The sequence below is a fragment of the Lissotriton helveticus genome (assembly GCF_964261635.1).
Source record: "Lissotriton helveticus chromosome 1_1 unlocalized genomic scaffold, aLisHel1.1 SUPER_1_unloc_2, whole genome shotgun sequence".
Lineage (NCBI taxonomy): Eukaryota > Metazoa > Chordata > Amphibia > Caudata > Salamandridae > Lissotriton > Lissotriton helveticus.
The window spans coordinates 5,904,250-5,927,010 of NW_027611659.1; the positions used below are offsets into that span (position 1 = coordinate 5,904,250).

The 22,761-nt window shown below is 45.4% G+C and overlaps 1 protein-coding gene across 1 annotated transcript in view; it reads left to right on the plus strand.

Annotated features, from left to right (window-relative positions):
- Positions 1-20,791, plus strand: part of LOC144805719 (uncharacterized) — a 126,416-nt gene extending 105,625 nt beyond the window's left edge. The window contains exon 3 of the mRNA XM_078672217.1: positions 18,128-20,791. Coding sequence (XP_078528343.1) covers positions 19,488-20,441 — 954 coding nt within the window. The 5' untranslated portion in view covers positions 18,128-19,487 and the 3' untranslated portion in view covers positions 20,442-20,791. The remainder of the gene's footprint in view (positions 1-18,127) is intronic.
- The last annotated feature ends 1,970 nt before the right edge of the window (positions 20,792-22,761 follow it).

Genomic DNA, 22,761 nt, shown 5'->3' on the forward strand with positions numbered 1-22,761 from the left:
ATAAAGTGCCCTGTTTTGCTCTTTTTCCTTGCCTGAAAACACCCCTTTCACTTTTCTCTATCTTCTCCTTTTCAAAGTACGGCACAGGCTTGTGTCATACTACCTGTCTGAAAAATATTGTGTTGAAATTGATACTGATTGATAAATAAATTCCCTGCCCGGCTGGGCAGTGGAAAGTTATCGTATAGTAGTCCATTGTGTGCTATACTGTATTGTGAATATTTAAAATAAGCTAGGAACCCTTGTTTCTATAATTCAGGATTGTTAAGGCCTGCCATAGGAGTGACTGATAGAAATACATGTGTCAATTTTTAGGGTTAGATATAGGGATACTATATCTACAGCAAAGGGTGATTACACCACCTTGCCCCAGCTGTTGTGCAGCCAGTTGTGTCAGATTTAGATGGCCATCCAGGGGTGGCATAATACATGCTTCAGCCCCTGGTAGGCCCTGGGTACACCTATGCCCTGAGTTACAGGGTCTGATAAGGTGGCCCAGTATCAATTAGATATGTACCTAGGGTACATGGAATCCATTTCACAGAGAGAGCAATGGGCCTGGGGTCCTGAATAGCAGGGCCCCAGGTCAACTAAGTCAGAAAACCAGCAAAACACCAGGAAAAAAAAGTTGGGGGTAACCATAGTCAGGTATCTACCTTCCTACAGTGGTCACACACTGGTACATGTCGATGGACCTCCCTCCTGCCACAAGGGTCAGAGCCCGGTACTCTTAGTGGTCACACACTGGTATATGTCGATGGACCTCCCTCCTGCCACAAGGGTCGGAGCCCGGTGCTCTTGGTGGTCACACACTGGTACATGTTGATGGACCTCCCTCCTCCCACAAGGGTCGATAGCTTGAAACCATCAGATAATAATCAATGAGTATAATGTGTGAGATTTTGAAAACGTAAGACTCGATTACATTTTGCACCTTTATAAGTTGTATTGATGAAAGCTGTAAAATGACACGTTTTATCTCCCCCTTACTACGCCCATATACAAGTATCATACGCTACTAACAAGGTAATAGAAAATAACATAAATACCCACATAAACCTGCTGGTGAGCATCACAAAAACATTGGTGAAATGATTATAATGGAACCAAAAAGATTGAAAGCGCTGCAACCAAATGGTCTGCAATTTTCTCTTTTTAAAGAGCAGCGAGAATTGTACTCCCACCTTCTGTTCCCCTTGTATTAAAAAAAACAGTTTGGAAGACAAGCAATGTATGGCTCCTGGTGGGTTCAATATTGTATCCCATGTATAACGGCTCTCATACAGTGCCAGCCAATAATAAGCTGATATCCCTTCCTGATGTTGAAAATATTTATTGAAAAATTACCGTTGAACAAATTACAATCCTGTTTAGAAGCCAGAAAATGTTTGCCACTTTGTGAAACAGGTTTCCGTAATGGCCATTGGCTGCAGATAATATTGTTGCAAAAGCAATACTTGTACCTAGATAAGTGTTTTGCAGACTAAACTGTTATATGTCGTGGCATAGCTTATGTATGTGGTATTTCTGGAGCATGAACATAGCCAAGAGGCAGTCGAGCGTTGTACAGGGTCAGAGGCAAGCATTAAGCCAAGGGGTGGTAGGAGAGGTAGCCGGGCTGTGGATGTTAACGCATGCAGCTACCGTTGTTCAAGGAGGTCTCTAAATATTGTGAAGAATGCCACAATCAGAGGTATTGGCTTCTGTATTCTAATTCCTGGGTGCAGGTCAGACTGTGCAAAGGTTATCAGGTAACTAACTATAATCAAGGGAGAGTGCAGTAGCAGTATGCGGATAACACATCTCTTCTAGTTTTAGTTGTATGCGATTTGTAATATCTGCTTTTTCAACCAATAAATAACATGAGATGGTAACCAACCCCTCAAAGACAACAAAACATTGTTTTAAGGGAAGAGGAAAGTAAAGTTGAAATGGCATCTGCCAGGAATCCAAGGCTATCCCTGCCGGGAAATGCAGTTTGGTGTTGCATAGTGCCTTCTGCATACAACACGAAGCCTCAGGTTAGACCACACTGTCACTCTGCTGGGACAGCAAATCTTTCCTTTCCAGGGAAAGACTTAACACAAGCAGGTGAGGAGGACACCAGTTTCCAGATAATAAGCAGAATCATTATTCATGACAAGAGTCAACAATATATTGTTTGAAAATATCTATTTACTTCATTGTTGTCATGGACGGTGCATATGAAAAGCATAACATTCATTTTTGCAGGAGGAGCCATCTCTTGGATTAAATCTTTCCTTAGTGGCAGGATGTTTCAGGTCTTCTCGGGGGAATCCACCTCTGGGCCTTTACCTCTTAACTACGGAGGGCCCCAGAGATCCTCTCTAAGTCCCACGCTTTTCAACGTATATATGAGGCCACTGGCCGAGGTCATCCAGCCGTTTGGGATTGAAGTAGTCACTTACGCAGATGACACTCAGCTGGTGGTATCTCTAAACCATCTGCCAGACTGATCCTTCAAACCTGGAACTCTGCCTGGAAAAGTTGCCTCTTGGATGCAACACTCATGCCTCAAACTCAACAGAGGGATACAAAAGGGGATGATGGACAGAGCGTTTGAGCAAATCAAACACTCACACCCAGTCAACTGATCTGGGTTTAATCCATCACCATTCTTTAGCTCACTCGGCCACCCCAGTTCAGACAAGGCTATATGCAAATCAGTCTGACCCCGTGCCTCATGGGAACAGTCCAGCCCGAACTGCCAAGCCATATCTTCCCTGGACCAGAAACAAGCATCCTGGGACCAGTTTCGGATTCATAATCCTCATCAGCCAGGCTATCTTGAATCCAGTGGCCAAGTGAGCAACGGACTCATGTCTGAGCATACCCTGCCACACTTAGGGCGAACAAAGCGATACAAAAGGGGATGATGGACGGAGCGTTTGAGCAAATCAAACACTCAACCCCAGTCAACTGATCTGGGTTTAATCCTTCACCATTCTTTAGCTCACTCGGCCACCCCAGTTCAGACAAGGCTATATGCAAATCAGTCTGACCCTGTGCCTCATGGGAACAGTCCAGCCCGAACTGCCAAGCCATGTCTTCCCTGGACCGGAAACAAGCATCCTGGGACCGGTTTCCGATTCATAATCCTCATCAGCCAGGCTATCTTGAATCCAGTGGCCAAGTGAGCAAGGGACTCACGTCTGAGCATACCCTGCCACACTTAGGGCGAACAAAGCGATACAAAAGGGGATGATGGACGGAGCGTTTGAGCAAATCAAACACTCACCCCCAGTCAACTGATCTGGGTTTAATCCATCACCATTCTTTAGCTCACTCGGCCACCCCAGTTCAGACAAGGCTATATGCAAATCAGTCTGACCCTGTGCCTCATGGGAACAGTCCAGCCCAAACTGCCAAGCCATGTCTTTCCCGGACCGGAAACAAGCATCCAGGGACCGGTTTCGGATTCATAATCCTCATCAGCCAGGCTATCTTGAATCCAGTGGCCAAGTGAGCAAGGGACTCACGTCTGAGCATACCCTGCCACACTTAGGGCGAACAAAGCAATACAAAAGGGGATGATGGACGGAGCGTTTGAACAAATCAAACACTCACCCCCAGTCAACTGATCTGGGTTTAATCCATCACCATTCTTTAGCTCACTCGGCCACCCCAGTTCAGACAAGGCTATATGCAAATCAGTCTGACCCTGTGCCTCATGGGAACAGTCCAGCCCGAACTGCCAAGCCATGTCTTCCCTGGACCGGAAAAAAACATCCTGGGACCGGTTTCGGATTCATAATCCTCATCAGCCAGGCTATCTTGAATCCACTGACCAAGTGAGCAAGGGACTCACGTCTGAGCATACCCTGCGACACTTAGGGCGAACAAAGCGATACAAAAGGGGATGATGGACGGAGCGTTTGAGCAAATCAAACACTCACCCCCAGTCAACTGATCTGGGTTTAATCCATCACCATTCTTTAGCTCACTCGGCCACCCCAGTTCAGACAAGGCTATATGCAAATCAGTCTGTACCTGTGCCTCATGCGAACAGTCCAGCCCGAACTGCCAAGCCATGTCTTCCCTGGACCGGAAACAAGCATCCTGGGACCGGTTTCGGATTCATAATCCTCATGAGCCAGGCTATCTTGAATTCAGTGGCCAAGTGACCAAGGGACTCACGTCTGAGCATACCCTGCCACACTTAGGGCGAACAAAGCGATACAAAAGGGGATGATGGACGGAGCGTTTCAGCAAATCAAACACTCACCCCCAGTCAACTGATCTGGGTTTAATCCATCACCATTCTTTAGCTCACTCAACAGAGACAAAACTGAAATCATGTACTTAGGCAATACAGCCAATTTAGCCCCCACACTGTCCTGGCCTTCGGGACTGGGTCCTGGCCTCCATGCCTGGGCTCCCCCCAGTCCCGAAGGCCAAGATAAAGAGCCTTGGCGTGTGGCTGGATAAATCTCTCAAACTTGACCAGCAAGCAGTGGCCGTGTCAGTGGTGTGTCACGGCATCCTCAGAATGCTGCGGAAAGTCCTCCCCCTGCTGCCCCTGTAGGCAAAGAGAGTCGTCGTCCAGCCCCTGATTTTTCGCGCCTGGACTATTGTAACTCACTGTATCTGCGAGCTCCAAAATCTACCCTAAGGAAGCTTCAGGTGGCACAGAATTGTGCTGCACGACTTCTGACTGGCTCTACCCTACACTGGTTGCCGATTGAGGAGAGGATTTCCTTCTAGGCCTTATGTACTGCTCACAAGACTCTTTTGGACACAGGCCCTCGCATCAACCAGTCTCTGATCACCGCATACCTTCCTAAGAAGTCTCTCCGCTCGGTGAATTTAAATCTAGCCTGCATCCCAAAAATGAATAGGAAGCGTAGCGGAGGCCGCTCCTTTTCCTACAACATAGCCAGATTGTGGAATACCCTCACCCACAATCTACGTTTAGAAACGTCCCACCTTACCTTCTGGAAGTGTCTTAGAACCGGGCTATTCCGGAAGAGTAATTGCTAGCCGCCTACTTTCACCCGTTCTGCCGTTAGCGCTGGGATGCCTTAGCGTAGCCATGCACTCAATAAATGCTAAGTGATAATAATAATTATTCAAAAAATATATTAAAGCAGATCAACCCCTTAAAGTGGATTGGCAGCTTAATCTCTCTATAGCAGAAGACGGTATAGCCTTACCAGACTTACACTGGTATTACAGGGAAACAATTGGAAGCCAAATTGCTGAAGCAATGAACTCTTAACAGGGCGGTCCGATTCACACCTTCAACTGCCTACTTATACTTATCGTGTACACACCAACCACCTCTTTACATTGAATTGCCCAAAATTCTTTAAACAAGTTAGGCTGTAGTCATTTTAGGCATTAGGAGCAACCTTCCTTTTCATGACCCTGTAGAAGTAATTCCCCCCTGGTCGAGTGACATTAACACCATTGAATTCTGGCCTTCCTTCACCCTGGAATCACTCATTTCCACCCTTAAAACAGTCAAATCAGACTCCCCCCGCGATCCGATACCTGTCTCTGTTCTCAAGAAATTGGATGTCCCCTCCCTGACCATTATTGCCGAAACTATAAACTCTTCCCTCCAGCTCTCTGCAGTGCCCTCACTCTGGAAACACGCCATGATCAGCCCACTCCTGAAAAAACCCACAGCCAACCCTGAACTCCTCGCGAACTATCGACCCATCTCTCTTCTCCCCATCTTTTCAAAACTGCTGGAAAGGCACATTCACTCTGCTCTCACCCTCTTCACCGAAGATAACTCCCTTCTTCACCCATTACAGTCTGGTTTCAGAGCAGGTTTCTCTACCGAAACAGCCCTACTAGGAGTAACAGAAAACATCAGGAAACTCCTAGATGATGGTCAGACAGTCGCACTCATTTTGTTAGATTTGAGTGCGGCTTTCGATACCATTTCCCATTCCAAACTTCTGGCCACACTTGGGAGAAACGGCATCCGGGGTGATGCGCTCAAATGGATTGAGTCCTTTTTGTCGCACAGAACATTTCAAATCACATCCCAGATCGCCTGCTCCGATACGGTTAGCACCTCCCACGGAGTACCACAGGGCTCCATCCTGAGCCCACTGTTTTTTAATCTCTACCTTAGACCCCTGGCTGATTTAGCTGATAAATCAGGGCTCACTCTCATGACATACGCAGATGATTCCCAAATCATCTTCTCCCTGTCAGAGTCAAACCCACTGGCCCCTTCCCGTCTTAAACAGGGTCTCCAAAATATCTTCAGCTGGATGTCCACTAACCAGCTGAAGTTAAACGGAAATAAGACCGAAATCCTCCTGCAGGGGAAAAATAAAGACCTATGGAACGCAACTCACTGGCCCTCTGAGCTTGGTACAATCCCCACTCCAGCCACTCAAGTAAGACATCTGGGGGTTACCATTGATAACACCCTGTCCATAAAGCAACAGGCAAATAAAGTGGTTGGCCTTTGCTTCACCATCCTGAAATGGTTAAAAAAGATCCTTTGGATGCTGCCCCTTGCCACTCAAAAGTCCGAAGTCAACGCACTCATTACATCTCGTCTTGACTACGGCAACATTCTTTACCTGGGCTCAAACCAATCCGTCATTAAACGCTTACAACTGGTCCAGAACTCAGCAGCAAGACTACTTTGCAACATCCCAAAAACTTCCAGTGTGTCAAAACATCTGAAAGACCTACATTGGCTCAGGGTAGACAACCGCATCAGGTTCAAAGCCCTGAGTTATATGTTTAGGATCAAATCCGGCACGCACCTAAATATCTACAAGCCCTTGCAACCCCCTACATTCCGGCAAGAGCACTACGCTCCCAAGACTCTGCAAATTTCACGACCCCGAGGTTCAAACTTGCGAGAATGGGAGGAAGATCTTTCTCTGTCCTAGGGCCCACTCTCTGGAACAAACTCCCTCTCCATATTCGCAAAGAAGACAGTTATGTCAGTTTTAGAAAGCACCTGAAGACCTGGCTTTTCCAGAAATAACCACCCTGTCATGTGGTCACCTTTCCTAAATCGCTTCAGTCTGCCATCGGCGCCGGGAAACCCTTGTTGGGTAGCTGCGCGCCATACAAATGTAAAAATAAATAAATAAATACATAGAACACTTGCTCTCACTAGGTCTTGGGAATACATTTTGCATACTTTTCGGGCCAACTATTAAATTTGACTCCTCCTATTTGGGACTAATCTTTCTCCTCCTCTATCGTTAGTTCACCTTTGGCAATAGCAAGGTATAAATACATTGCCCAGATCATGTGCTTGAATCATCTCTGTGAGAAGTTGGCCTGGCATATGCTGTCCACTAGTTGTAGTGGGCGCCTTGCACCAGTCCAGACAGCCCCTTAGAGGTGATAGGTTAAAGACAACCTTTATTGAAAGCCATCCTAGTGGTAGCTGTGGAGAGCAGCCTTCAGGCAAAGTCTTGAAGGAATGTAAAGCAGTAGGTTTTACCAGTCTATAATCTCTTGTTGCGTTACCATGCGGACCTTTTTCTACATTTGAGTTCCGTGGTACTTACTTCTTACCTTGGATATACTTTGAAGACTGAATCCTTGTGTTACTGGATTGGCTTTTGGCTCCAATTTTTGAGCACCTACCCGTTCTTTTAGCTGAGATTTCACCAGACATGTTCACGGTATTTTGCCTTCGTAACTCATTCTGATCGCTTTGGACCAGGACGCTTTTTACTTTTCATGTTTATCATCCTATTACACTCTAAACCTTTCTTTTCAGCCTTGAGGAAGTTGTGGTACTTACTTGTACTAACGAAACACGTGTCAGCTGTTTCTATTGTGATGATAATTCTTAGAATAAACGGAACAACGGTTTCCAAAAAAAGAACATTGATTTGACTCTCTTGTTTCAAGAAAGGAAAATTGAGGGATACATATGTGCTGAACAACATGTGTTTAGAGATATTGTCATTAATATGTCACAGCTCTGTTACTAAATTTAGGATGGTGCGCACTTGACCCAATTCTGTTTTATAATCTCTTGAATAACCAAATGAAAGGAGAACCACACCAGGTATATATATAAAATATATGTTTTTATTCTAAACACACCCTACTATTCTCTTTATGAGGCTAGAGGTCAAAACACATAAGTTACACTTAATAACACACAGTAAATTAGCACACTATACATTGAGCCCTAGGGGCATACCAACCCATATATTAAGAAAGTGGTATAAGAACCACGACTAGACTAGACACAAGGCCTAGAGCCTGTAGAATCACTGGGGCCACAAGGAACCACCCAAGGTAGTGACACAGTGGACCCACGGGGGACGCATGCAGTGTCAGCACACAGCCGCGAATCGCCATTAGCTTCTATGGGGAAAGTTGCGGTTGAAAATTTAAAGAAAAGGGCCACTTAGGAGAGGACTTTGAGCAAATCCCTTTAGACTTAAGGGGCTCTAGAACCAACACCCACGGGAGTACCAGAGTACTCTATTTACCTCACCCAGGGAAGCCGGGTGCATAGGTGTCCTTTGGTGTCGGGAATCGTCGTCGTTTTCAATGGCGATCTGCTGCAAAGTGCTGCTGCCGTCGAAGTGGAAAGTGTCCGGTGTGATCCAAGCCTGGATTGAAGATGATAAGAACCTGAAAGCAGAGGGGACAGAGTCTGGGTCACTTGCCAGTGACCAGGGGCACGATAGTCGAATGCCCACCGATGTCGGGTAATGTCAGGTGAAAGCGGTGAAGCTTGACTCTTCAGCCACGAGGACCAGGAGGCGTCGATGAAAACCAGGATCTGAAATCGAGCTTTCCCACAAAGGATGTTGAGTGCTGCGGTGTTGGTGACCGGATTGGACCCAACAAGCCTTGGCAACAGCAACCCACGCAGAAAGTAAAGAAATGCTTTGGTGTTGATCAGCAAGGTCCGAGGGACTCACCACGTGGTGGGGAGTCAGGGCACATCTGGAGCAACCAGGGAAGCCCAAAGAAAATCAGAGTTGCCTTCGTAGGGACCCACCAGTCGATGGACCAGAGATCGCAAAGGAGCCTTGAGCGGGAATGCAAGAAGCGGGCTCAAGGAACACTTGTGGAGTGTAGGTCCACAATCTTCGGAGCAAAAGGTACTCAGGGCTTGGGCTACAAGTAACCCAAAGCACAACTTCAAGAGATGTCGGGAAGTCAATGCACTTGCAAATGTGCACTGTGTCAAGGAGTTCCAGTTCCACGTCACTCACGAGGGCTGCGGGTCTCAGCTTTGCTGGGGACTCGGGTCGGCCTCTGAGAACTCTGGAAATCCACCTCTGGTGTTGTAAAGGTGTTGGTGTCCGGCGGGAGCTTCGGAAATGCAGACCGGCAAGATTTGTCTTTGGTGCCTGCTAAGCAGGGGAGTCACTCCTTGACCCCAAGGGAGATTCTTCCGTCCTCTAGTCTTGAGTAAAGCGTCGAAGTTCCAGGATTCAGTTGCAGAGTTTCGTCCATGAGTAATCTAAAGTCCTGTTGCCAGGGGATCCTTACTTATACATAAGAAAGGGGTTGGACTAACTCTGTGGACCCACCTCTGGGAGGGTTTGGAAAGAGGGGTGGCTACACCCATTTCCTTGGTCCAGTTTCACACCAAAGCAGGGGCTGGTAGCCCCTGCAACCGGTTTGAAATGGGCTATGCACAGGGACACCAAATGTGCCCCCCGTGCAGACTTCAAAGCACTCTCAGAGTGCACCAACCCAGCCCCAATCCACTAAGGCCTGGCTAAGTGGTGGTTACACCTCCCTATGATAGGAAACCTATTGTCCAGGCCTCCCCTGCCGAAGTTTCGGTCAGCAGCAGGAGGCCAGACTCATGTCCGTGGCTGCAGCATCCATTTTGTGATGCCAGGGCTGTGTTAAACTGGTAACGGGTATAGCGTTGTGTACATGTCTCTCCCTCTAGAAGGGTAGAATTCTACCCCGCCGCCAGGACTGACGGGGGAGTAGGATTCCAAAGTGATTGACACCAAACACGACATGTTTCAAAGTTAACATTTACTGCAAGGTTATAAGGCACTTAAGAGTATATGGTCTGGCTGCATCACAGAACAGCCTCAGAGAATAGGCTCCGAGCACTGCAGAGGGGCCCTGCTCATGCATGGGCACCCTCTCACACGAAACCAAGCACCCTGCCTTCAAGATTGATAAGGCCTGCCATAGGGGTGACTGATAGGTTTCTATGTGCAGTGATATAAGGTAGTAATAGGTAGCCTATATCTAAGTAAGGGGTGCATGCACTACCATTCCCAGGCTGCAGTAGCAGTCTTGTGGTGTCATTTTGGAAGGCTTCCCAGGGATGGCACAATACATGCTGTAGCCCCTGGTAGGCTTCTGGGGTACCTATGCCCTTAGTACCCTCATATACAAGAGACTCACAAGGGTACCCCAGTGACCAAACTGGAGTGTACCTAAAATACTTGCAATCAATTTAGAGAGGAAGCAGCTAGCCTGGGGTCCTGGATAGCAGGGCCCCAGCCAGACTAAAGTTGAAAAACAGTGAAACATCAGCAAAAAGTGGGAGTAACCATAGGAAGCAGATCCTACTCTCCTACAATCTCATAACCTTAAAAGAAGTTTCACCATGTATATGGTCTCCCCTGCAATGTAATCTTCAAATTCATCCAGTTGAAACAGAGTCTGAAATTACTTTTCCCCGTTGCCTTGACCTCATAGCATTCATATATTTATAATGCATGGAATTTTGCAATCCCTGTATAAACGCCTGGCTCTAATTCTTTATAATCGACTGGTTGTGACACACCAAGTCACCTGTTATAAAGAAAAGACGTCAGAACTGCACTGTAATAAGTTATCGCAGTTGAGTCCTGAAGTCACAGTGCCTGCTGCCAGAGTCAGCAGCCAAGGCGAAAGGCAGGTCACAGAGCAGCTGCGTACAGCTGAAATGTTGCTTTTCTTTCTTCTGCTCTATTTTTCTAGCTTTAAATGGGTAGCAGAAAGAACATGATTATTTTTTTTAATCCTTAGATAATTAAGGAAAAGTTGGAATCTTTCTACATGTTTCTACACATTCTCATCTACTGCAGCTTTTATTTTAAACTTACTTTTGTTGAACTTGTTTCTTATATCTTTTTGCCACAAATATCTAACAGGTTTATCATGTGCTTAATTTTGAAACTTGACCAGGAACACTTTTTATCTTGGTACTGTGTCATTCTTAAAAGTTAAGGATTAGACATTCATTCAAGTACCTAAATACACATAGTAATAAATCTCTCCTATTTTCAGAATTTGAACAAAACAAATCCCTTGAGCTACGTCCTTTTGGTATGACTCCACTTCAAAGGGGAGTATAAAACAAGGCGTTACGTTGTCTTGTTGCAATTTCTTAATTTATTTATATTCTTTGTAGACATAAATTTGATCAGCCCAGCCAACACGTTTTGTCCATTCGGACTTCATCAGGTCTGAAATATTAAAAAGAATACAAAGAATTGATATACTACATGTACACATTCACATACCAATTCACCTATATAATCTTTCAAGCCAAAACATGGACACGTTACTCCAACCTACAACGTACCTATGTAACAAACATTTATGATCATTGAATGTATACCAGCGCATGTTATATTTGCATATACATCACTGAGAGTGCCTTGGTCTTGGGGATTGGTCTCCCACTGACTCTTCTCTGTCTCCTGCATCACCCTTTCTGGTGATAATTTGGGGAGCAGGGGACCCCAGACAATATATCCACCAAGGGACCCCAGAGAATTCATCCACTATTTCCTTGGACCTAGCTTGTGCTAGACCTTCCAATCCTAGAGTCTCCCAATTGTTCTCTCTTATCTCCTGGCCGTCACATCCCTTGCTTGGACCTTCCAAGAGGAAATCTTTCATCATCGCTCCCGGTCCGCACGAAAAAGACTGAAACCCTACAGAAGTGCGTTCAGGCATCTCCCCTGCACTCTCTCTCACTGCCACTCTCACAAGTAATTCGACACGTCTAGAGCACTCTGTAAGAAAGTGCCCTCTTTTGCATGGTTGTCCCCACTTTTTACTGAACTGCTGAAGTACTATGACTGAGTGTGCCCTGGGCTCCTACCAATCAGATACCCATTTGTGGAAGAAACAAGGGAACCCAATAGGTAAATTAAGGACCTTGGGTGGCAATTTGTGTAACAACAGTGGTCCTTAAAAAACTTTATAGAACATTTAAATGAGCTATCCAGAATAGTTAACACACTGATAGAACACAATGGTTGACTGTGTGTAACTATATAAGTGGTCAACGGCGTTTCGATCCCTTTGAACGGGTAATGGGATCATCATCAGGACTGCATGTATCACTTGCCTGAATAATTATTAACTGCTTGTGGGAAAAGTTGGGGAAAAAGGCAGAGAAAGTATTTCAACGAGATAAACAACCAGCATTGTAAACACATATTTAGGGAAGGACCATGTAATGTCAGGCACCCTGCGAGAAAAATTGCTAACTACATGCTGAATAAGGAATAGGGAGAACAATAAGATTACAGTGAAAGAATGAGGCATTTGTGAAACCGTTAGAAGCTCTCCTGATAAAAAAAATGACAGAGCATCTTGCAGTAATGACCTCAAGATGCTGTATGAAAGGTGAAAATAGGAACGCATCCTAGCGGATACAGCAAATAAAAGTAAAGTATAGGAGTTTACTGGAATTATGATTACAGGGCAGCAACAAGCGTAAGAATTCACAGTCGAAGCGCAACCAAGGTGGCGTAGAGTGAGCCGGCAATGCCGAGAACAGATGCCAGTCGGTACAAGCAATCTGTCAATAAGGGGCAAGTGCCGTGGCTTTACAAAAGTGTCAAGAGCTGAGATAACCATGTGAAAAGAAAGAGTGAGCATGCCAAAACGGGGATGCAGGACTACCCTAGAGTGTACGTGCAAAGATTGAGAATATAGGACTTACCTCAATGGCAACGTAGTGTGCAATCTGATAAGGTGTTATGAGCACACACGATCCCTGTGGTTGGAACAAAATTTGTTCGTGATTACGAGCCTGTAGAGAAGGAATATGACACACTACAATAAGGAGTGCAAACGGGGAAAAAAGTGAAGTGCCAGTATACCTGAGTCCAGGGCTGTTGGGGAACAATAGTTAAGGATAGTAATTCCACGTGACGGTTGAACCACGCGGCTGGCGTCTGGAAAGGACGATGCCTATGGGAGGGGAATTAAAGAAAAATGCACACAGCGGGCATTTGAAAAATGACCTAACACTAGTGTCTAGGCTGAGTGGCTGCTCCCCAGCTGCTACCACGAGACATGTTTCTGGACCCCTGAATCCAGAGCCTGCTCCTCTCAAGGGCTTGAAAAAATGCACATCCTGGGACGAGGTGCCAAGCCTCCTCCCCCAGGATGGGCAGGGTCCCTGAAGGGGAAGCTTCAAAGGCTTGCCGCCTTTGTGAGCTTCCCCAGGCCTTTTGCTGCTCCCAGCAACTGATCCCCACCGGTTCTGACCCACACTTTGGGTTGGAGAACCGGCGGGAAAACTAAGTGAGGAAGGGAGGTGTGTCCACCTTTGCCAACCCCACCCCGCAGGTGGGGGAGGCAAAGTGAAGCACAAATCACAGTCCCATCTTGCAGATGGGGGGACCTAGCCAACCCACTGGACGGTGGCATAATAGGTCCCAACCTATTACTTACCTGTAAGGCCCCTACATTTAGTATTTAAGGGCACCCTGAATCCTGCCTCCTCAGAACAGCAACGACCAACAAGAAAAGAAGAAGGACGAACAGCTGTGCCGAAGCTAAGAAGAGGAGGACGCCTACTGACTTGGCCCCAGCCCTACCGGCATGTCCCCACCTCAAACCTGTAGAAGCGAAACCCTGGTGTGTCCTGCAGCCAGGAACCTCAAGAACCCCGAGGACCTGCCCTGCCATCCCAGGAAAAGACTTTCTCTCCCTTGAACACTGGATTTGTTCACCAACAGACTCCAGCTCTGGCAGAATCCGCAACTCTGCACCCGATGCCCACGGACCCAGTTTGAGTGGCCCAACACCACTGTTAGATTTGGGGGTCTCTAGTTGGTACCGATAGGTACTTGTGACACATAGGGACCCACTCCTCTAGTCAGGGTAGGGGTATTACACTCCTAAAATAACCCCTGCTCACCCTCTAGGTAGCGTGGCGCGAGCAGTCCAGGATTATTTCAGAGGCGTTGTAAGTTAAGCAGTTGTGACCACATAAAGTAACCCAGTGACAACACTGCAAATGGACACCACACAGGTTTTATATAGAGCTACCAAAAGACCATAAACGACAAAAATACACACTATGATTACTTTAAGATGGTAGATTTAAGCTTATGTCAGTTCAGTTCTTAGATGCGACACTCTGCGTCAATGTACCTTAAGTTGCGTTGCACTTCACGACAAGCAATGTCGCAGCGATGGGAAATGCAGCAAAGTTCAGATACAAAGAAATAAAGACGTGAAGATCTTCCAGATGCGGCACGCTTATCGGGGATGCGAGAAGTTATCAGTTCGATGCATGAACTACAACGGTGACATTCAAGACGCCACGGCAGCAGCTCCAGCGGCGACGCTCTTCTCCCATGATGCGTGAAGCTTCCGCTCGATGCGGCAACTACAGCAGCGACATCCAAGATGTGACGGCAGCAGCTCCGACGGCAGCGCGCTTCTCGGGGATACGAGGTGCTCTTGTTCGACGCGGTGCAATGCGACAGTTCCAGCGGCGACACCCTCTTTTGGAGTTGCGACGGCAGGCTCAGCGACGCCGACACACTCCGACTTCGTTGCGAGATTCTTCTCCTAATACGGTGCAGTGCGACAACTACAGCGGCGACACACTCCTCCAGAGTTGCGACGGCAGCAGCAGCAACGCCGACATGCTTCCTCTTTGTTGTGGCACGCTTCTCTCCGATGCAGTGCAGTGCGACAGTTCCAGCGGCGACACCCTCCTTCGGAGTTGCGACGGCAGGCACAGCGACGGCGACATGCTTCTTCTCGTTGAGTCGCGCTTCCAGCTCCTTGCAACACGCAGTTTCTCCGAAGGCCCAAAACAGCAGCAGGCACTTCCACAAGAACTCTGGGGAGCTGGGGGTGAAGTCTGTTGTCCCAGAGACTTCAGCAGGAGGCAAGCTCTTTTCCAAGCCCTTGGAGATCCTTCACAAGTTGAAAGCAAAGTACACAAAGTGCCTTTCTCCTTCCTTTGGCAGTAAGGCAACCACTGCATGCCAATCCCCCAAGCAGCACTTACGCTTGGGAATAGTCTCTCCTCAGTTTCTTCAGGTTCCTCTCGTCAGTAAGGGTTTCTTCTTGTAGTCCAAAGTGATCTAATTTCATGGGATCAGGGTCCCAATATTTATACCCCAAAATCCTTTGTTCTTTGAGGGGAGAGGGGCCTTTGTCCAGTCCAAACCAGTTCTGAAGCACTCTTTTTACCAGACTTCTCCTTTTCTTTCACAGTGCAGGGCAGAAACATCAGACGCCCCACAGGAGATGGAGCCAGCATTGTGGAAGGCAAGTACAGTCCTGGAGCACTCTGTTTACAGGACTCCTTCTCTTCTTTCAGTGTGCAGGGCACAGACATCAGCCGCTCCCCAGGGGGTGGAGCCAGCATTGTGGAAGGCAGGCACAGCCCTATTCAAGGTTCAGGTGCAACTCCTCCATCCCATCTAGATGCAGATCTCTCTATTCACCACTGGGTGACTCAGCCTGTCTCCTAGAATTCACCAGCCCTGTCACTCACAAAACCAGACAAAGGAATACACAACCTAGCAGAGGCAGGTTTGAATGGTTAGACAAGCAAATACCTACTTTCTAAAAGTGTTATTTGCAAACACAGAATATTAAAATAAACTTCACTAAAATATGTATTTTATTATTCTGAGTCCAGGCACTCTAAACTCGAATTTCTACCATGTTCTCTGAGACAGCTGGGATTATAACATGTAATAACTCTTAGTCCATTCTGGCCTATAAGAACAGGTAGCCTTGCAATAGTGAAAAACGAAAATGGCTGTAATTCATTATTAGGACATGCCACACACATCAGGGATTGTCCTACCTTATACTTACAATGCACCCTGCCCTTGGGTTTACCATAGGGGTCACTAATCTGAAGAAAGAAGAAAAGGGAAGGTTTAGGGACTGGCAAGTGGGTGCACTTGCCCAGTCAGCATGACAGTACCAGACTGCTTGCAGGCTCTGCAATGGCATGCCTTAGACACATTATACAAGGCTGCTTCTGTGGGTGGCCCAACTAGTGTTGCAGGCCCACCAGCAGCATTTGAATTTACACGCCCTGGCACACTCAGTGCACTAGACTAGGGTCTGACAAGTAAACCAAATAGCCAAACATGGAACCACTGATTAATACATCAATTTACAATAGGGAGCACTTGCACTGTGGCACTGGATAGCAGTGGCACAGTGCCCAAAGCATCTAATACCAGCAGAAATACATGAGGCAACAGCAAAAATGGAAGGGAGACACACGCTAATGGCACCAGGTCTAACAACAACGATAAGGTCTCCCCGGCGATCCTGACCTGAGATCCAGTGATTCCCTGACCTGCTTCAAGCTTCCAGCCGACGCCTGCAGCCTCAATCTGGAGGGTCCCCCCAACCGTGACCAGGAGCTGGTAAGAAGATTCAACCCTAAAAGACACCCCTGCACCCGACACCCCACAGCCTTGGGTGGCCCAACCGATGGTGTCTAACCAACCCCCAGCATCCCAACTTACCTCTCCAAGTGGTGATCACTCCCAGAAGACCTTCGTCCCTGAGCCTGCAATGTGTTTGCAAACCGGAGAAACCCATTGAAAGTAACAGGGCACCAGACAACAAACCATCACCCTACACTCTTCCACCCTAGTGCCGTTGTGAGTCTTCCTTCGGTGCTAACTTGAAACCTCATTTGCCCTAAGCTGAGGTCCAGGGGCTTTGCTCCCACAACCTTGTGGCCTGCTCGTGAGCAGCCACCATCTAGAGGCCCCCATCCCCCATTGGATAACATTGGGCCTCAGCACTCTGCACCCGGCCACCCTAGTGTCACTGAGGGTGCTTTGAGAGTGCATCCTCGACCCCGGAAGACCCCTGAGTCTAACCCCAGAAAACCAACTCCCACAACAAAGTACTTACCTGTTAACCAATAACTCTATTTCCTCCCATCGGATAACATTGACTCTTACCTATGAAAAAGTTTCTAAGTGTTGAGTTGGAAAATCTATAAAATCCTATATAACTCTGTACAAATAACCAAACACATTTACCTATTTACAGAAAATGTCCCAATCCAGTATCCAGGTATACTACACTGTGTAAGAAAAGTAATCTGCAAAGTCATCTACATGACATCATATTGAAAAGTCATTATAAAGTATATGTACAATAGTTTAAGGTATTGCGTTTCCAGTAATTCTACTGTAATCAAACCAAAGTATATATACAACTGCAAACCAAACTGTATTGATACTGCAAAGTATAAATCACTTACCTGTGCCAGGTTTGGTTGGTTCTAAGAAATAAACATACCTAAATAATATTTTTATACAAAGCAAATTGGTCTAAGTGCAGTCTTTGAGTGTGTGCAATCATTTGCTGATTGAGTGTGTACAACAAATGCTTAACACTACCCTCTGATAAATCCTTACTGCTCGCCCACACTACCACAGATAGAGAGTAAGGTGCTATCTATTTTTAACTCTGCCTACCTTTGGGGTTCCACTGGACACTGTGCACACTATACCTCACTTTGGTATAGTACATACAGAGCCAGCTTCCTACATACTCACACTGCTGTCATGTTCAGACACTCTTCTGCATACACACCTTGTCATTCACCTGCAGGCAGTGCAGCTAAGGCCAGACGCAGCCCTGGCATACGCAAGGACTCACTTTTCCTGATGCAAAAAGCGGCCAGGGATCTCTGAATCTGGCTGCACTAACTTCTCTTCAAACGCTAGCTCTCATCAAGCTTGTGGCCAGTGTTTTCTAGGTCCCGATCTCTATAGCACCACAAAGCCCTTTACTTCTTAGACAAAGCAATTCAAATAGTTGTCATTCTCCCTTCTCACAATTCTATCATTTTGCGTTAAATCAGTTCATTAATGTTATTCATCTGTGCCGATTTCTGTCCATTAACAATCTGATTTTCATTCTGCAGATGACTGAAGAATGGACAGCAAAGCAACATGTTAATTTGCTAACATGCAACACAAAGTTAACACTGTCAAAAAGTTTTTTTGAAGAGGTGAAGAAGCCTCAGAGCTTGAAAAAGGAAACAATGACTCAAATCCAGGAGTGATGAGCAACTGGAAATCCTCAAGTACTGAAAACTACTGAATACAAACATTGTTTTTCTGACTCAATACCCTACATTGAACATTAACAAAGCTCCTAAGTGAAAATAACCAAAATAATTAATAGGGATGAGCTCTTTGCACTAAACAGCCTCTGAAATGGAAAAGGAACACGTGTAAAATGAGAGCTCAGTGCACGTACTATTTGTAAGAATATTTTGTGTCAAAAGAGACCTTTGGAAAGTCATTAAAGCTGAACACAGTGCACCTGAGAATAACTTCTGTTATAGCTTCAAACTGATGGTACTGGAAGAATGCAGCAGAGAAGATAAAAGCAACAACATTTTATCCCCGCACAGAAAGTGGGAGCTTTTGTTAGCAATACCAACCCCCTCAACATAATGAAACAAGATGTATTTGAAGTCTCCATCCTATTTAAGATGAGAGAACAAAAGCAGTGCATAAAAAGTCATTGTTAAAGATCTTTCAAAGACCTCAACAAAGCAAAGACGGCAGAGCACAACATTCAGTGTAGAAAATACACGCATCCACCTCTTTCTCGACCTCCTCATAACTACGTAGAACCTTCACAATGAAGGACTTTCTTGGTTGATGTTTGTCTCGTTCGGAAAAGGGAAGGTAAAAGGGACCTTCTGGTGATATTGAATGCTATTATCCTTTACAAGCCTATTTCCTACCTTGACCTGAATGAAAAAACCTAGCTGATGTGTTAACACTAAACATGTCAGATGCCTCATCAGTGCTTTATAAAATTCAAAATATGTAAACGTGTGTAAATCTTAGAGTTTCAACATGATTATAATTCTGTATGAGAACCTACAGGGGCATACATTGGAGACATCCTCATAGGTGCTGTGGCCCAGCTCAGTAAAAGTTTATAGGATTACGTAGGCTAGCCCTAGAGGTGACAACATAAGCACTCCTTGGCATGTATGTGAGACAAAACCAAGCCTGGAGACATTAACTCCAGAAGACAATGTTATACCTGTTTTGAATTCAATAACAGCTTTAGTTGTCAATCTTATCTCAATCAAAATTAGATAACACACGGTGGGGAAAAGCCTTATCAGTGCATTAAATGCCAGAAAACCTTAATTCAGAAAAGCAGTTTCACTTACCAGGAGAGAACAGACACTGGGGAAACACCCCAACATTGCTTTGAATGCCATAAAATCTTTAATCAGAAAATCCATTTCACTGAGCATGAGAGAATACACATTTGAAAAACCTTATCCTTGTTCTGAATGCAATAAAAGCTTCCATCGGAGAAGCAGTCTTACTCAACATGAAAGAACACACACAGGGGAAAAACCTCATAAATGTTCTGAATGTCAAAAAGGCTTCATTAAGAAAATCGGTCTCATTCACCACGAAAGAACACATACTGGCGAAAAACCTTATCAGTGCTCTGAATGCCAAAAAACATTCCATCATAAATATATCCTCACTCAACATGTGAGAACACACACTGGGGAAAAACCTTATAAGTGCTCCGAGTGCCAGAAAGGCTTCATTCAGAAAACTAGTCTCACTTACCATGAAAGAACACACACTGGGGAAAAACCTTATCAATGCTCTAAATGCCAGAAAAGTTTCAGCCAGAAATCCAGTCTTACTTACCATGAAAGAGCTCATACTGGGGAAAAACCTTATAAGTGCTCTGAGTGCCAGAAAGGCTTCACTCAGAAAGCCAGTCTTGCTTACCATGAAAGAACACATACTGGAGAAAAACCTTATCAGTGCCCTGAATGCCAGAAAAGTTTCACTTGGAAAACCAGTCTTACTAAGCATGAAAGAACCCACTCTGGGGAAAAACCTTATCAGTGCCCTGAATGCCAGAAAAGCTTCATTCAGAAAACCAGTCTTACTAAGCATGAAAGAACCCACTCTGGGGAAAAACCTTATCAGTGCTCTGAATGCCAGAAAAGATTCATTCAGAAAATCACTCTCACTCAGCATGAAAGAACACATACTGCGGAAAAACCTTATCAGTGCCCTGAATGCCAGAAAAGTTTCACTTGGAAAGCCAACCTCATTCGACATGAGAAAACCCACACTGGGGAAAAACCTCATCAGTGCTCTGAATGCCAGAAAAGATTCTGGCAGAAATATAATCTAATTATACACAGGAGAAAACACACTGTGAAAAATGTATGAGTGCTCAGAATGCCCCGAAAGCTTCCATCAGAGCCGGTCTCACTCAATATGAGATGACACACACTTGGGAAAAAACTTATCAGTGCTACGAATATTGGAAAATCTTTAATTAAAAAGTGGATCTCATTTAAATTGAGATAACAAACATTGAACAAAAAATGTATGTGTGCTCTGAATGCCATAAAGTCGCCATCTGCCAGAAAGTGTAACATCTTTGCAAATTATGTTTTCACACACGATGTTTGAGGGATCTCTATAATTCTTATGAATATAAATGGCAGTTTGCCATAAAGTGCATGCTCTGAAGTGCTATATAACGAAGAGCTGTTGAGATGAACTAATTCATGACATTTGACAAATTATTTAGGAAAGGCCTTTACAAATGATCATTATGTGCTGGCTTTTCATTGGACTTGGGTATGGTCCTGGAGTGCTTATACAGTGGAGAAAGTGCAAATTGTTCTTAGCAACCAAAGATAGATTTTTAGGAGGTGCCCCTGAAACGAAAAGATGGGATTTGGCAAGATAAAGCTCATAGTCCCTAGCAGACCGGCATGTCTATAGGCCCTTTGTGTTGCTGTTGTTAACTAGCAGTCCTTCCAACAGTGGAGCGGAGTAGACTTGAATTGAATGTGCCCAAACAACCCAGCCATTCCATCATCCCTTCCAGTATCCTAACTTGGCTAGTGGCCTTATCCGCAAGATGAGTAGTAGATGTCTCTTTGACAAGGACCTTGAAGGTGTCCATAATTTGCACAATTGAATGTTCAGGATTACGTTCTTGGGATCAAGTGATTCTATTGTGGGCGATCTGCACAATTAATCCCTAGTGTCTTGAATTCCTTCCTTAGCCGAGTCCTTCGCACGTAGTTTAGTCGGGCAGATGCATAGAACGTGCAATAACGATTCCTTTGACTGATGGCACAAACGTCATTCCATATCCCTCAATGTTCTTTCTCCTGCCATTTTTTTAACAAATCCCGTGTGGTGATCTCCCCCAACCTCAGTGACCAAAATTTCTGTTTACCTTCCAAGAATAGGTAGCCTCAAGCAGACGTGAGGCCTTTTGAACATTGTAAGAGTTCAACAGCATCCATCCGTATGAGTGTTTGGGAACTACGCCTTAGTTCTCGATCCAGCTTTGCAGTCTTATAGATTTGTTTACAGTCCTTTTGAATACTTGGGTGGCTGTGTCTAAGCCCTATATATCACCCAGCCCTAGTTTCTTTATACTGTCATCAAGGTACATTTTATAGACATTGTTTCTTTTTTAGAGGTTAATTTCGGACCAGACTAGGCTGGCTAGCGAGCCTTCAGGTGCACTACTCAACTTATGGAAGCATTTCACAAATGCTCCAGGCCTGGCCAAGTCCTGCCTGGTCAGCCAAATTCCTACCTCACTTGGCGGGTTATGCTAATCTTGGCAGCCGGAAATAATGTATATTGGTTTTTGTTGTTATGTGATCTAGTAACCTGGTGTCTGTGCCTGCCATTGTTTCACCTCCGTATGATAAGGATGGTATCAATCTTACCTTTTTTACCACTGCCAATGGGTGGAGGTTATGACCCAGTCGTTTTTTTGCCAAAGTTGAAAAAGCACAATTCTGTGTTCGCGCTTTTTCCTTAAGTGTTTCCCTTTGTGGTGCAAATGAGTTCTTGTCATCCAGATTGGTGTACGTCGATGTCTCATCCATTGTGGCTCCATTAGGATACCGTTTATATTGATTTAAAATAAAGCAGTTTAGTGAGATAACTTAGTTTTTTGAGGTTAACCTCCAGGTTGTTTCCAACTGTGTATCTTGCCAGGCAGCTGATTAATCTCTGCAAGCCCACCCTAGTGTTACTGAGTAAAAGAAAGAAGTCCGCATACAGGATGTTTGGTAGCTGGTTACCACCAAGGCTCGGGCTTGTTATGTCAACGCATCCAGTGCCGGGGAGAGGTTGGAAATGTATAAATTAAAAAGAAGGGGCGCAAGGACATCCCCTGTCTCAATCCAATGGGTGTCCTGACTGCTCTTGATAGATGGGTGTCATTCACAACCTTGATCTTCACCTAATTGTATGTATAGAGCAGTTTAATCACCTTTAGTAGATTGGATGGAATACCCCACTGCTGGAGTTTTTACAAAGTTTGTTACTGCCTTGAAATCCACAAAACGTGTATAGTGGTGTGCCAGCGGTCTTTGCTTTATTAAGAATGTATCCTGCTGCCATGAGGTTAGACAGTGTACCTTTCTTCCTCTTGAAACCAGTCTAGTTCAGAGGAAGCCTACCTGTGTTTGACACCCATGCCTCAAGGTCTTGTAGTAGTACGTTTTTT